The sequence below is a fragment of the Giraffa tippelskirchi genome, chromosome 2, assembly GCF_054371585.1.
Source record: "Giraffa tippelskirchi isolate mGirTip1 chromosome 2, T2T-mGirTip1v1.2.pri, whole genome shotgun sequence".
Lineage (NCBI taxonomy): Eukaryota > Metazoa > Chordata > Mammalia > Artiodactyla > Giraffidae > Giraffa > Giraffa tippelskirchi.
Window position 1 is genome coordinate 96209467 of NC_137276.1, and position 15784 is coordinate 96225250.

A 15784-nucleotide genomic window follows, 5' to 3' on the forward strand; every position below is an offset into this window, starting at 1 on the left:
TCTTGCAACCAGTTCAGAGAGGCACCGTTCTATGGCTGTGATCTGAGTGCTGGGGCTGGGGCGTGTACGTGTGTGCATGCTCAGTTGCTCAGTCATGTCCGACTCTTAGCGACCCCACCAGGCTCCTCTGTTCATGGAATTCTTCAGGCAAAAATACTGGAGTGGGTAGGCCATTTCCTACTCTAGGAGATCTTCCCAACCCAGTGGTTGAACATGCATCTCTTGCGTCTCCTGCATTGGCAAGCCAATTTTTTACCACTGAGCCACTTGGGAAGTCCAGGGCTGGTGTGGACCATTAATGAGAGCTGGGTGTCATAGACTTCAGATCCATTGTCTCAGCACTTTGTCCCCACACTTTAGTGTGGGACGTGTATGACTGTCCTCACATTCTAGAAGAGGCACCTGAGGCTTAGAGAAGTTCAAGGACTTCTGTCATGGGCAGCTAGTGAGGGGCAGAGCTGGAATGTGGATTCTGATCTTTCTGCCTCCAAGGTCATGGTTGTGACCACTGCTTCATCCTGCCTCTGTCTGCTAGAGGACCGACTTGATTCCTTGCTGTTTCCTGCCTACACTCACATGCTGTCCTGTGCTCTTCTCTGAGGTGGGGGTGGGGCCCAAGGCCCTGGAGACACTAACTACTCCTGCTCTCCTCAGGGAACCGTGAGGGCCCAAAGGCTGTGGACACAGATGAGGACTCTTCTGAGGAAGGTGAGGCTCCAAATTCTTCCCTGGGGGCTGCCCTCTTCACTGTTGAGTTTGTCTCTACTTAACTGGATCTGGCTGCCTGAATCTGGGTGCAGGGAACTAGGGATATGAAGTAAATATTTCTTAAGCACCCTGTGCTTATCAGGCACATTACACAAAGGTACACATGCGCAACCTCCTGGTTCTCCCTGGCTCAGAGAGGATCAGTGACTTGCCCAGAGTCACAGAGCAGCAGATGGTGGAGTCAGGGTTTGGCATGATGGCGCCTGCTGCGTAACCTGTCCCTGGTACCTGCCCCACCGCCTCTCTCCTGGTATGACCCAGAGCAGTGGATGCAGCCTCACTGTGTTGGCTTAGGTGACCTTTGCAGTTTCCTTCTGCGTGGCGAGCATGCAGCAGGCAGATCACGCTGGCCAAACTGATGTGCAGGAACCCTCCTTGGTGCCCTCTGCGGAGCCCTGGGAGCCTGCCACTTTCATTCACTCTGGTCAGTGACTGACTCTGATTTGCAGAGCTCTCAGCCGAATGTTTCCAGGGGATGCAAAGGAGAAGTGAAAAGAATAGACTCTCCTGGGTGAGTCGGGGAGGAGGAACTCCCAGGAAAGAGCAGAGAGAGCTCACAGCCGACCTGCTGACCAGGCCCGCATGCCCAGCCTGGCTGTGATGTGACAGACAGTTCCAGAGTGACCCAACAGATGGACTGAGGAAAGGGTTTTATTTGTGTCACCAGAGAGTTCATCATGAGGTATTTTTTGTTTTTTAATGTAATGTTTTTCTTTACTTTTGAGGCAGTCATCTATGCTTTTGGCAGAAAAAGCAAAAGGGTGCACAGTAGGTCACCCTCCTGCCAGGCCATCCGGTCTCCACCCAGATTCCATTGTTAATGGTTTGTCACGTTTCTTTCCAGAGACACTTGGTGCAAACACAAGCATGTACATGTATGCATTCTTTTCCTTTTTCCTAAATGGGAGCACAGTATACATATTGTTCTGTGGTTGTTTCTTAACAACTTATTTGGGGGAGTCGTTTCTTATCCCTTTATATAGAGCCGCTCCATTATTTTTTCCGGACTTCACAGTACTCCATTGGATGGACGAACCAAAATTTAATCAGTCCTCTGCTACCCTCCTGCCCCAGTGCACTTAACCTTGGAGTATAGTAGTAAAAATAAGTTACAGGTAACCCTGAGTAACACAAGGTCCACAGTGAGGATGAACCAAATCCTCCAGTGGGGGCACAGAGTTCTAGGAGGTGAACACTGAGTGAGGGAGACCCCCTCCCCACCTCCTCCACACCCCATCCCATTGCAGGGAGGACCCAGACCTTGGTCAGACTCTGTTGTTCCTCTTCACTTGCTTTTCTACTTCTTCTAGTGTCAGACCAGCAGAAGCAGCATCCACTGGGAACTTGGCTAGAAATGCAGATTTTCAAATTCTCAGTCCCAGGCTGCACAGACTGAATCAGAACTTCTGGGGCAGGACCTAGCCATTTCTGTCTGCACTTGCCCTCCCAGGCACTCTGGTGCTTGCTCAAGTTTGAGGACCTCTGTGGCTCCCACAACTCTCTGCAATGGTCACACACTAAGAATCTCCCGGGCTGCTTGCAACTCCCTGGAGGAGCACACCAGCTGCCTACTGCCTAGATCACCACATGCAGGGCAGGGCCCCGGGCATCAGTAGTACACAAAGCTCCAACGGTGATTTCAATATACAGCCAAGCTGGGGCTCATGCCCTGTGCAGACTCAGTAGAGAATTGACCCTGGGGGCGGGGGAGGACTTGTTAAAACACAGATTGCTGGGCTCCACCTCCAGAAGTTCCGATTCAGTCAGATTGAAGTGGTGGAGTAGGAAATGGCAACTTCCCTAGAGAATTCCATGGACAGAGGAGCCTGGTAGGCTACAGTCCATGGGTCGCAAAGAGTCAGACACGACTGAGCGACTAACACACACACAGGTTGGAGTGGGGTCTGAGAATCTGTGTTTCTAATAAGTGACAGATGGCTCCCATGCTGTGGCTCATGCTTTGAGAACCGCTGCTCTAGACCAATTGATCTTCAGGCGTGGCTGCTGTTTAAATATCTGGGAAGTTTCACAAATAGGTCTTAAGGCCTGGGGCTGACCCTCCAAGATTCTGAGTACTTAGCTTGGGATGCAACCAAGGGATAAAACTACTACTTGACTTTGAGTTCCTTGAGGGTTTTCTTCTGGGTCCCTAGTGCTGGCTTGTTGACACTCATATTACTTGTCAGTAGGCTGGTCCACCTCTAACCACAGTGGCCCCTGGCATTGGACCTGAAGAGCACTTCTGGGAAGTCTTCCCTGACTCATCCTGGATGGCCCCTTTATAGCAATAATCACATTTTAATTGCCTATTTTGTTACTCTCTGAGTCAGTAGGTCTTCCCCAGTGGCTAAGTGGTAAAGAATCAGCCTGCAATGCAGGACTTGCAGGAGACGCAGGTTCGATCCCTGGGTCAGGAAGATTCCCTGGAGGAGGGCATGGCAACCCACTCCAATATTCTTGTCTGGAGAATCCCATGGACAGAGGAGCCTGGTGGGCTACAGTCCATGGGGTTGCAAAGAGTTGGACATGACTAAAGCGACTTAGCATGCATGCACACTGGGTCAGTATTTCTTAAGGAGTGGTCTGTGGCTCACCTCCATCAGAATCATCTGAGCAAGTTAAAATGCAGATTCCAGGTCCCTTCCCCAGATCTGTGAAATCAGACTCTGGAAGGTGGGGCCAGAGAATCGTCCTTTAAACCCATGCAATTCTATTGTGTATAGTTGGAGGGAGAACACCTAATTTAGACGGTAGACTCGAGGGGAGCAGGCAGCTGTCTGTCCATGGTATATATGTGTATACATATATCATGAATGTGAATCAAATCATTATGCTGTACATCTTAAATGTATACGGTGCTGTATGTCAATTATACTCAATAAATTTGGGTGGGGAGAGAGGGGGGAAAGAATGGAGCCCAGGGAACAAGCTGCTGTTGGGAGTCAGAACCCTGAAAGCTCTGAGTCAACCTGGGACAGGACTGAGCCAGATCTTGAAGGTCCAGGGGATGAGGATCCCAAAGGTGGGTGGAGGGTCTCCTGCCGTGATTCCCAGAGGAACAACCTGTGGATGGACATTGAGGTGGGGTCAGTGGCCATGGGTTGTAGGCTGGAGACCATGATTCCTGGCTGGGTGCGCTGGGGCTTTGGGAGTGAGGTTCTGGGCACCCCGGCTGACCTTGGTGGTTGTCTTGTGCTGCAGAGCTGGAGGACTCCCACAGTGGACAGCAGAAGGTGCTGAAAGCCCTGAGGCGAAACCCCACCTTGCTGAAGCAGTTCAGACCGGTCCTGGAGGACACCCTGGAGGAGAAGCTGGAAAGCATGGGGATAAAGAGAGTGAGTTCCGGTACCACCGTGGCAGGGCCGCACCTACCATTTGGACACAGGGCGTTCTTAAACCAACAAAGGGTCAATTGTTCTTTATAGTGTAAGCTTATTCATCTCGTTTGTTCCAGTGGGGCACCCTTGGTGTCCGGGAGCATAAACTCACACAGCTGGCACTGTGGTCTTTTCTGTCTCCTCCAGTGGCTTCCTGAGACGTCACCCCTTGTCCTGACCTCTCTGTGCTCTCCACCGTTGGCTACTTTCTCTGTATCTATCTTTCTTTTTCTTTGTTGTCGTTCACATATTCAACAAATATTTATTGAGCACCTTTATGCTATGTTGTGCTAGGTTCTGAGAAAACTGGAGAAGGAAATGGCAACCCACTCCAGTATTCTTGCCTGGAGAATTCCATGGACAGAGGAGCCTGACGGGCTACAGTTTATGGGGTCACAAAGAGTTGGACATGACTGAAGTGACTTAGCACACACGCATGCTGAGAATACAGTGATGAATTAGAACTGAAAATTTTTTTCATGGAGTTTATAGATGGTAGGGAACTCAGATACTAAAAAATGGTTGTCTAGAAATTTAATAATTTAACATTGTGAAATGCTTTGCAAGTGAAGTATTGGATACTATAAGAATGAATAATAAGGGGATGTGCCTTAGTTTGAAGGTCCAGATCTGCTTGTGGACATTAACTGGACAAAGGATTCCCTGGTGGCTCAGATGGTAGAGAATCTGTCTGCAATGCAGGATACCTGGGTTTGATCCCTGGTTGGGAAGATCCCCTGAAGAAGGGAATGGCAACTCGCTCCAGTATTCTTGCCTGGAGAATTCCATGGACAGAGGAGTCACCTGGCAGGCTACAGTCCATGGGGTTGCTAAAACACTCAACTAAGTGACTAATACTTTCACTTTTCATATGGATATTATTTTGACAAATTACAATTAGATAGTCTTGGTGAAACTATTAAATAAGATGTCCCATCTTCTCCTGGACAAAGGGACTGTGCGTGCTCCAAAATACTATGTCTATTTTCTGACAAGGGGAATTTAATTGGCTCAATCTGGCCTTTGGAGGGGTGAAGTGTCTTTCATCAGTAGCACCCGTGGCCATGCCCACTCAGCAGGTGGCTGTGGGTGGAGCAGGCTCTGATAGCCCTATCTAGTACAAATTAATATTTGAACACCATTGTTTTCTCATGCTCCCGTTCAACCAGAGTATACATATTATCATTAAAGGCATCAGTGAAATCCATTATTAAAAACATCCACCTTATTACTAAGGCAGCTGGAGTATCACATCATTGAGGATACTGTGTGTATAGAGTAAAATAAGAAAAAAACCCCCAAACACCTAGGTTTAATTTAGCAAAGATGCTCCTTAATCACTGACTTTTTTCAACTACCGCTCAATCTAACTTGGGCCTTATGTTCAGACTTGATTAAAACATTTCTTCTAATCTTAAATTATTCCTCAAGGGTGGATGTCAAAAGCCCAAGAAACTTCCAATAAGTGTTGGAAGGGCGCCTGGCTTCGATTTTTTGCAGTTGATGTTTTCAACCATTGTCAGCCACGGAGGACAATGTTTCCGGCCAAATGGTAATGCAAGTACAGAAAGGAGCAAGCCCTGGTCTCCCACAAGGATAGTGGAGAGGCATGTCCCATCTCAGCCTGTATGCTTAATGTTGATAGAACTGGGCATAGCCCCTCTGCATCATCCTTATACTCGTGCTTTGCTGGGGCTCCCAAGCCCTAGCCCACCTCGCTTTCAGCAGCCTGCTGGCCCTGCCCTGATGCTCAGCTCATCCTCTCCCAGAGGCACCAGCACGGATCCCAGCGACTCCCAGGCCAGCAGCAGGTGTGAGAGGCCGAGGGAAGGAGGAGGGGAGCCGACCTCCGAAGGGGACCTCTGTGTCTTCCAGGATGCCAAGGGAATCCCCGCTCAGACCCTCAGACACCTGGAGTCCATCCTGCGAGCCCAGCGGGAGCAGAAGGCCAGGAGGTTTTCTGAGTTTCTGAGCCTGAGGGAGAAGCTCATTAAGGAAGCCACCAGCAGAGTGAAGGACAGACAGAGGGACGAGGCCCCGGTGTCCCAGCCAGAGGGCGAGGTGCCAGGTGAGCTGGCAAGAGGGCCTGCTTGGGACTGGGAGCTGGGAGGGTCCAGGCTTGTTTGCATTTGTGGAGGAGGGATATAATCTCTGTCCTCATCGGGGCGTTGCTCGTTGCTCAGAAGGGCCAGACAATAGGGCTCTTGCAGGTGGCTGAGTCCAAAAGACCTCTGTGGGGAAAACAGGGTCTAGGGGTGGAGTGGTCACCTGGGTCCCTCAGGGAAGCAGAGGAGAACTAGGGCCGCTGTCCCTGCTCAGACACAAGGCCTCCTCAGCAGCTCAGTTCTGCACCGTTTTGCTTGCTTGGACCACAGGCTGAACTTGGCTCCAACAGAGTGTTGTCAGCGCAGGGGCTGCAGATGGAAGCAAGGATCAATCAAATGGAATATTCTGCCCTAGAGCAGTGGGAGGGCGTGAGAGGCTGGGCCAGTTCAGCAGGCGGACACTCCCTCAGAACTCAGACTCCTTCCCTGGGCGAGCCAGCTGCTTTGTCCCTAGGGGTTGTGACAAGGAAAGGCCCTGTGGTTCCTGTGGAAGACTGAAGTATGTGGGCGAGGACCCTCTGGTCTCTGTCCTCAAGGAACTTAGGGAGCAAGGAAATTGTGTCTTTGCACCAGGAGCCCCCATCTTTAGAGGGGTCCCAGATCCGCATGCAGGGTGATGCCCTAGCTCCTTGCAGTCATGGGTGTATGTGGTCAGAGGAGGGTCACTTTTGTTATCTCCTCATGTCCAGGCAGACCCAACCTGAGCTCTTTATGCAAAGGAAGTTTCCAGAGTGTGGTCCACACATCTCTGGGAGGTATGCAAGGTGATTTTAGTTATCTATATTTTAGTTATTAGGTACATGAATCAGTAACTTTAAGATTTAATCTTTATTTTTCTTCATGTACATTGGAAAAATATTACTAACATAGCAACCCTGAAAGCTCATGGAAATGATTACTTGGCTAAGTATAAAGTGGGAATTTTATGTTTAAAAGTGGTATCATTTTCTATAAAAATGTTACATAGAATGGAATATTACTCAGCCATTAAAAAAAATACATTTGAATCGGTTCTACTGAGATGGATGAAACTGGAGCCCATTATACAGAGTGAAGTAACCCAGAAAGAAAAACAACAATACAGTATACTAATGCATATATATGGAATTTGAAAGATGGTAACGATAACCCTATATGCGAGACAGAATAAGAGACACAGATGCATGGAACAATTTTATGGACTCTGAGGGAGAAGGTGAGGGTGGGACGTTCTGGGAGAATAGCATTGAAACATGTATATTATCATTTGTGAAACAGAACACCATTCCATGTTCGATGCATGTGACAAGGGCTCAGGGCCGGGGCAATGGGATGATCCAGAAGGATGGGATGGGGAGGGAGGTGGGTGGGGGGTCCAGGAAGGGGAACACATGTAAACCCATGGCTGATTCATGTCAATGTATGGCAAAAACTGTTACAATATTGTAAAGTAATTAGCCCCCAACTAAAATAAATAAATTTATAAAAAAAAAAAATGTTACATAGAAAACAGGACAGTTGGTATGAGAATATGGTAAAAATTATGTCAATGGTCTGGGTAACTCTGTTCTATTTGTTTTAAACACCTGACCTTAAAACCTCTAAAGAAAGGATAGTTTTCAGTCTTACACAGAAATCTCAGGCTGAAGGAGATTTGTCACAAAGCCCTTGCCTCAAATGTTCCTTCATGCCTAATTTGTTTAATTTAGTGCAGTATTGACTGAGGTGCAGTATTTACCCCGATTTGATTCCTGAGTCGGGAAGGTCCCCTGGAGAAAGGTTAGGCTACCCACTCCAGTATTCTTGCCTGGAGAATTCCATGGAGAGAGGAGCCTGGTGGGCTACAGTCCAAGGGGTCACAAAGAGTAAGACATGACTGAGAGACTTTTTTCACTTTACTGAAGTTGATCTGGGCCAGGGCCTGCCCCTCAGCTGGAAACCAGCCAGAACTAGGTGATGTAATGGGGCCCAGCACAGGCCGGGGCAGCTCAGAGGAGAGGGGACAGGCCCTGGGGGTGGGGGTGGGGAGGTGGATGGAAGCCCCTCTGAGTCCTGGTTTCCAAGAGAAGAGAAAGGCTTCTGCTCTTGTGGTGCCACCCCCTCCCCCAGAGCTTGAGCCTGGGGTGGAACCATCCCTGCCCCACACTGTCTGTCTCCCCTTCCCTGGCCTTGAGTCCTGCCTTCTCAGGGCCCGTTACTGACCTGTGGGATGAGCTCTGTTCTCTCGGCCTTTCTTAGGCCACTTTCTGGCTCTGCACCCACGTGCTCTCTTTCTAGTCCCCAGGAGTGTTGGACAAATGCGCACCTCCCGTCCCTGCTCAGACCGTGCGTCTTTCGTCTGGGGGCAAAGCTCGGGGATGTAGTCCAGGCAGTGGCAAAAGCCCAAGATTTGGGGTGACTGACCACCTGGGTTTGCATCTGCCATGGACTCCCATGGAATCATCGGTCTTGAGCAAGTTCCTGAAGCTCTGGAAGCCTGTCTGGGGCTAAATGGATGTTGGATGTAAAGTGCTTAGCTTGGTCTGTGCACTGTTCAGTTCAGTTCAGTTCAGTTCAGTCGCTCAGTCATGTCCCACTCTTTGTGACCCCATGAATTGCAGCACACCAGGCCTCTCTGTGCATCACCAACTCCCGGAGTTTACCCAAACTCATGTCCATCAAGTCGGTGATGCCATCCAGCCATCTCATCTTCTGTCGTCCCCTTCTCCTCCTGCCCTCAGTCCTTCCCAGCATCAGGGTCTTTTCCAATGAGTCAGCTCTTCGCATCAGGTGGCCAAAGTATTGTAATTTCAGCTTCAACATCAGTCCCTCCAATGAACACTCAAGACTGATCTCCTTTTGGGTGGACTGGTTGGATCTCCTTGCAGTCCAAGGGACTCTCAAAAGTCTTCTCCAACACCACAGTTCAAAAGCATCAATTCTTTGGCACTCAGCTTTCTTTACAGTCCAACTCTCACATCCATACATGACTACTGGAAAAACCATAGCCTTGACTAGATGGACCTTTGTTGGCAAAGTAATGTCTCTGCTTTTTAGTATGCTATCTAGGTTGGTCATAACTTTCCTTCCAAGGAGTAAGCGTCTTTTAATTTCATTGTTGCAATCACCATCTGCAGTGATTTTGGAGCCCAGGAAAGTAAAGTCAGCCACTGTTTCCACTGTTTCCCCATCTATTTGCCGTGAAGTGATGGGACCAGATGCCATGATCTTAGTTTTCTGAATGTTGAGTTTTAAGCCAACTTTTTCACTCTCCTCTTTCACTTTCACCAAGAGCCTCTTTAGTTCTTCTTCACTTTCTGCCATAAGGGTGGTGTTATCTGCATATCTGCGGTTATTGATATTTCTCCAGGCAATCTTGATTCCAGCTTGTGCTTCATCCAGCCCAGCATTTCTCATGATATACTCTGCATATAAGTTAAATAAGCAGGGTGACAATATACAGCCTTGATGTACTCCTTTTCCTATTTGGAACCAGTCTGTTGTTCCATGTCCAGTTCTAACTGTTGCTTCCTGACCTGCATACAGATTTCTCAAGAGGCAGGTCAGGTGGTCTGGTATTCCCATCTCTTTCAGAATTTTCCACAGTTTGTTGTGATCCACACAGTCAAAGGCTTTGGCATAGTCAATAAAGCAGAAATAGATGTTTTTCTGGAACTCTCTTGCTTTTTCGATGATTTTATCTCTGGTTCCTCTGCCTTTTCTAAAAGCAGCTTGAACATCTGGAAGTTCACGGTTCACGTATTGCTGAAGCCTGGCTTGGAGAATTTTAAGCATTACTTTACTAGCGTGTGAGATGAGTGCAATTGTGCACTGTAGCTGTAGCTATTATTGTTTTCCCTCAGCAAGTTTACTTTAGTTTACTTTAGCAAGTTAACTTTAGTTTACTCTTTCCTAGAAGGCCCACTTCTGTGTAAATGCATCCTCCAGAGTAGTGCATTTCAAACACCTTTAACTTTGAACTACAGTAAAAAATTCATTTTATGCTGTGGCTCAGTCCGTACTTTCGAGTTTCATGAAACAGTACTTACTTCGCCTCCCTGTGATGTACTTTCTCTGCTCTTCTCTTTGCATAAAAAAATCGTGGGTCCTGCAGAACATCCCCGCTCCCCGCCCCCCCCCCCCCACCAGCCCCCACGCTCCGCTGTCCTGGTAATTGGGAAGAGGGAGGGGCTGTGTCTGATTGCTTCCCTTAAACACTCCAGCCACAGGCCCCTTCTGGGAGGAGGATCTTGACGGCCCAGGTGGTCCTAGAGTGCCCTCTGGTGGCATCAGGGCCTTCCTGCAAGGCTGCCTGAACTCCAGCAGCAGCTGCTGGGGTTGGGTAGACAGGGTAGGTGGCCTTGGCAAGGCCAGCTTCTAGGATTGTGTTGAGGGTGAGCTGCAGACACGCTGGGTCCCTCCTTAGACCTGCTGCCTCCCATAGGTCTCCTGGAATGATGACATGACCCTGGAACACTAGCCGCTCTCCTGGTCTTTGATGAAACCGTGGGTCCAGCCCCAGGCCTGGATGGCCATGGGATACTTGGGGTGGGGGAAATAATTAAATCCACTCTGGTTATAGCAGTACACTGCACAGAGTGACTTGTCCTTTTCCAGTGTGTTGGAGCCTCTTTCTGCCTCCTCTTGGGCTCAAGGGTCCAGATGGATATGCCCTGAAACACATTCTTATCTGTGTTTCTAGTCAAAAGCCAGCAGAGCCCACTGGTCACCAAAGAGATCCAGCCAAAGGCCAGGACCCTGCACGTGGCACAGCCATCCAAGCCGGCAGAGCCCCCCGTGACAAGTCTTCAGAGCCGCAGCAGCCATAGCCTGGGCCTGGCCCCAGGGCCCACCCCTGCACCTCGCTCCAGAGCGTCTGGACCCCCCAGCACCCCTTCTTCCCCAGGGCCTGGGCTGAGGTGAGCTGGGCTCTGCATTCTCATAGGGTCCACAGTGTGGCTCCCACCCTGTCCTGGGCCCCCCACCGGCTTCCGCAGACAGGTGAGGGGCAGAGAAAGAGTGAACAGGAGGGCCCTCAGGTGGGGTCCAACCCACGAAGAGACTGGAGTCCCTTGCTCCTGGCCAGGGTAAGCCTCCCTTCCTCTTACTGACTCATCCCCAAGCCCCAGTTGCCACCGTGGAGGGGCTGAGTCTTCATCTTCTAGCAGAGGGTGGCTGCCCCTTTCCAGATGACTCCTGGCTGGAGTCTGGGCCAGGGGTGCCAGGGGCAGGACTGGCTCTGGGCCAACCAGCTTACAAGTGGTGAAATGTGGCTTTGACCATCTTCCTTCCAGCTCACGCACTCCTCATTTCTTCTCCCTCTTGACAGTACATCCCCGTTCAGTTCTGAAGAGGACTCGGAAGGAGATGCTGGGCCGCGTGCGCCCCTCCAGCCCCCGAGAGTTCCTTCGAGGGTGGGGCCCTGGCCGCAGGATGACGGGGACTGGTCTGACACCGAGACCTCGGAGGGGAGTGCCCAGCCTGCTGGCAAGGGCTCAGGCGGGCTGACTTCCTCAGGTGAGGAAGGTTTTCTTATAAAACTATTAACGAGGCTTGTAGCTTCTGGCTTCAGTTGCATTTTCTAGCCAAAGTTTAAAGAATATAGAGCTGAGGTTTTGTCTTTACAAAGAAAGTAAGTGGACGAGCTGGGGGGTAAGCCCAGTTCTGTGCCAACTGCCAAGTCCACAGTGTCATGAATTCTGAGGAACTTCATCTTATCCATGGCATGGTCCCAGCCTGCCAGCCCATCGAACTCACCAGAACCAGATCTCTGGAGAACTGATGACCTGCCAGGCGGATGGTAGGGTATAAACATCTAGGAACTGGGAGTCTGGAGTCCTTGAACACACTTTGGACTCTGTCGCTTGCTCCCTGTGTGCTGGTGGGAGGGTTTTGGTTCCTTTGTTGTAAAGGGAGGTATCTGGACAAGATGAGTGGGGGCAAGGAACATAGTATGAACGTAATAGACCCTTAATGAACTGGTTTTTAATCAATCAGTGAGCCAAGGGTCATCATCGCTCTGGACCTCTGCTCAGGCCCCCAGACATTTGAATCCTGGAAGGCCATGGCTGGCTCCCTGCTTCCTGGCCAGTCCTGAGGTCTGAACATCCACCTTGCTTTCTCACACTGATAATGTAGTCACTGCTTAGCTCCTTTCCTGTGTGGAGTTCATAGAAAGTGGGTCTGGCCCCACAGCCCTCCTGTGCCTATTTATATTGATGATATTTCTTCATTTCTCTGTGAAGATGTTGGAGGAAAAACTTCACATTAATCTTGCAGTTCATGTACCAACTGCGCAGCGGTTCCTCCTGCTAAGAGGAAAGGGCAGCTTGCTAAGCTTCTGTGCCCAGCCGTGCCCTTCAGGACATAGTATGTTTCTGGATGTTCCAAGCCTCTTTTCCCTGCACACGCTGGCCTGGGCCTCTCTCTCCTTGCCTGTCTTCTACTGCTTTTGTCCTTCCTTTTCCCCTTCGGACTCTTCTCCACACTCCCTTTATCCACACTGGAGCTGGGACATGACCCATGGGGATGATGCATGCATACTCTGGTCTTCTCCCCTGGTTGCCTTCCAGGAACGCTGGTGCAATCGATGGTCAGAAACCTCGAGAAGCAGCTGGAGGCTCCAGCCAAGAAGCCTGCTGGAGGGGTCAGTCTGTTCTCAGTGCCCAGTGCCGGGCCCCAGAGAGCTTCTGTGCCAGGAGGGAAGCCCCAGGTAGGCTGTAGGACCTAGGAGGCTCCCCTGCAGTCTCTTACAGTAGAGCTAGCTCCGAGTTTGGGGCCCTGGGCTGGTCCTGAGGGAGGGCCCATGTGCGACACTACAGTTGTCCTCATGCCCCTTGTCTCCTCTGCCCCCGCAGGAGTGGCGGGATGCCCACTTTCCAGTGCTTGTTGTTTCTGTCTCTTGTTAACATCGAAAAGCCTTGTGGTTCATTACATGAACAACTGCTCGGTGGGTTGTTTCTCCCAGCCACGCATGCCCCCACTTCTGGCTCTGATGGGGCCTGGACCTGGCTCTGTGCCTGGCTTCCAGCAGTAGCTCCTCTATTCGGGCTCCAGCTCATCCCAAGTCAAGCTCTCCCCTTTCTTCACTCCCCGAGGACCTCAATGCAGGACCGTGTGCAGAGCAGACTGCTCCACAATACACAGTGGGGATATTAGGCACTTTTGTTCCAAATATCCAAGGCCATTCCGCATCACTAAGAATGTCTTGATGGCCTGGCCTCTCTCCGGCTCCAGCTGCCATCAGATTTATCGCTCAGATGCTCAGCCTTCCAGACCATTCCTGTTAGGATGTCCTTGCCACCTCCCCTCTCCCCCCATAAGGGAACCACTTCTGTATTCCTGTTGTATTTTCTTAGGCAGAAACATTTCAAGCTCTTGTAGCTTTACACTCCTTTCTCAATCAGAAAGATGCATCCTAGGATGACCTATGTTATTGCTCTAAAATTCGGAAATAACGGGCAATCACTTTTCGGTTTTTCCTAGCATATACCTCCCCTGGCAACCCCAACACCCACCCTGTGCTATGTAACATGTTCGGTTTATTATGTAGCTCGTGTGTGTTTGTGAGTAATGACTCTAAATGATTCAAAATGTATTCAGAAAGAATTCATCCTCAGTTGTGCGAGAGCACCAAATGCCCTATGCAGGTTGAGGCACTGTCCAGAGTCTGCTTGCCACCTGGGGCCCTGGTGGTTTCTGTTGCTTGTCCTTACGTTCCAAGGCAAATGGTCTGGGCACTGAGAGCTCTGGTGGGGGTGGGAGTGGCCGTGATTCTGGTTTGGGGACAGCCTGGGAGCTTGGCCCACTCTGGGCTCCCCTGTTGGCCCTAGCTCAGACCTTTTCCAGGCTGAAGGATTCCTGCACTTGGAGTTCCCCTCACGCACCTTTGGTCAGAGTGTTTCCCAGCCCTGGACCAGCGGTCTGTGGCAGGTGGGGTGGGTGCATTAGCCCCTGGTGCATCAGCTCAGGAGTTTGCAGAAGTTAAGTCCCTGGGCTTCGTCACTGTGGGCAGTTCAAAAATCTGGACAAAGTTTAAATTTCGACAAGAGCAACCTGATCTTCTACAGGCCTTGGGGCTGCCCTCTGTGTGGCCAGTGGAATTTCAGGGGTGTTTGCAATGGCTGTGACTCCAGGTCTCTGAAGCAGGTTCTCAAAGACATGGAAGTGAGAAGACGGAAGGAGTAGCGCCCCCTCCTGCTTTCTTCCAAATCTGCATTTTGTCCCCATGCCCATCCTCCCTGGTCAGATGCATTTTCTTTTCCCTTGTTCTCCTTGCAGCTTTCTGAGGACGAGAGTGACTTGGAGATCTCTTCCTTGGAAGATCTCCCGCAGGACCTAAACCAGAGAGAGAAACCGAAGCCCTTGTCTCGCTCAAAGCTCCCGGAGAAGTTTGGCACTAGCTCTTGGAGCCCCTGTCAACCCAAAGTCCCTGGCTGGTGAGCCTGCTTCTGATTCTGGCAGTCAGAGGACCAGCCTTGTCACCCAGCTGGGTGGGGCTGGCTCAGAGATCCGCAACGATGGGGCTGCTGGGCCTCTTGTCTTCCTCAGGAGCCGAGAGGTCTTCTCGTTGGACAGACACAGAGTGGAAGACAGATATGATTTCTCCCGTCCCCCGTGACAGCCCTGGCAGTGTCCCATGGGTCCCAGGGCTGAGAAGGGGTTGTAAAAGGACCTTGAAAGAGCATCCTTCTTCTACCTCCATGTTCGCTCCAGACTAAAAGGAGACACTTGGTCTTTACTCTGCAGCGTTTTGTAAACCTTGGCAACACTGTAGAGCTGGGTCTTTTATGGGGTCCTTTGGGGGACTTACGCCTGAGTCAGTCATTCGGTAATTGACCCAAAGTCATTTACTGAGGTCGTCTGGCCTCTTACTGCTGAGCTGGGGTGTAGGCAGAGATTGGGGAGAGACGAAAAGTACGGGATCATAATAGAGATTGGGACGTTATGGGAGCACAGACAGAGCCTCTCAGTGCAGCTGGGTGTGAATGTGGAGAGCTTCCCAGCTGATGTCCTCAGGACCTGCTCATGGGTGAGAGGGAAGGAGGGCCACCTGGCTGGGGCCTCATATCCTCAAGGGACCACAAAATAAGTTTTGATAATATTTCTAAAATTAGGTTATATACATATCTGTAGTATTTATTTTTAATGTGAAGAGCATTAAATTATTATATGTAAACCCTTAAATACAGCATGTTTGTCACTCTCTGGTATTTCTTCCTTGTTTTGGAGCTTCAGCAGGGACTGGGTGGGGGCCAGAGCCATCTGTACCCCAGCTGTCAGTTTAGGACTTTGGGGTGAAGTTGCCAAGATGGTGGTAGCGGTGCAGTGGGTTTGTTGGGGAGTCATTCCTGTGAAAGGTGAAGGCAGAAGAAGCTGGATCAGGGCAAGTGCTCAAGTGCAGTGCGGGTCTGACCCCCATGAGAGGAGGAGAGCAGGCAGCAGGAGTGGGCAAGGGGAGGCCAGACCGCTGTGCAGCTGACACCCTCACCAAGCTGGTGGGAGCTCCAGAGCAGGCCCAGCCAACCAGGGAGTCCCCACTGGGCAGGTTGGCCAGATCCAGGCACCCCACCCTGC

General features: G+C 50.5%; 1 protein-coding gene across 7 annotated transcripts in view; it reads left to right on the plus strand.

Moving 5' to 3' along the window:
* The window catches only part of DZIP1L (DAZ interacting zinc finger protein 1 like), a 52927-nt gene extending 37533 nt beyond the window's left edge, over window positions 1-15394 (plus strand). For all 7 annotated transcript variants that reach the window (XM_081574123.1, XM_081574124.1, XM_081574126.1 and 4 more), the window contains 7 exons: window positions 655-708; window positions 3970-4103; window positions 6021-6213; window positions 10911-11127; window positions 11538-11725; window positions 12781-12920; window positions 14489-15394. In XM_081574123.1, the coding sequence (XP_081430249.1) occupies window positions 655-708; window positions 3970-4103; window positions 6021-6213; window positions 10911-11127; window positions 11538-11725; window positions 12781-12920; window positions 14489-14650 (1088 nt within the window). In that variant the 3' untranslated portion in view covers window positions 14651-15394. The remainder of the gene's footprint in view (window positions 1-654; window positions 709-3969; window positions 4104-6020; window positions 6214-10910; window positions 11128-11537; window positions 11726-12780; window positions 12921-14488) is intronic.
* Window positions 15395-15784: the final 390 nt, after the last annotated feature.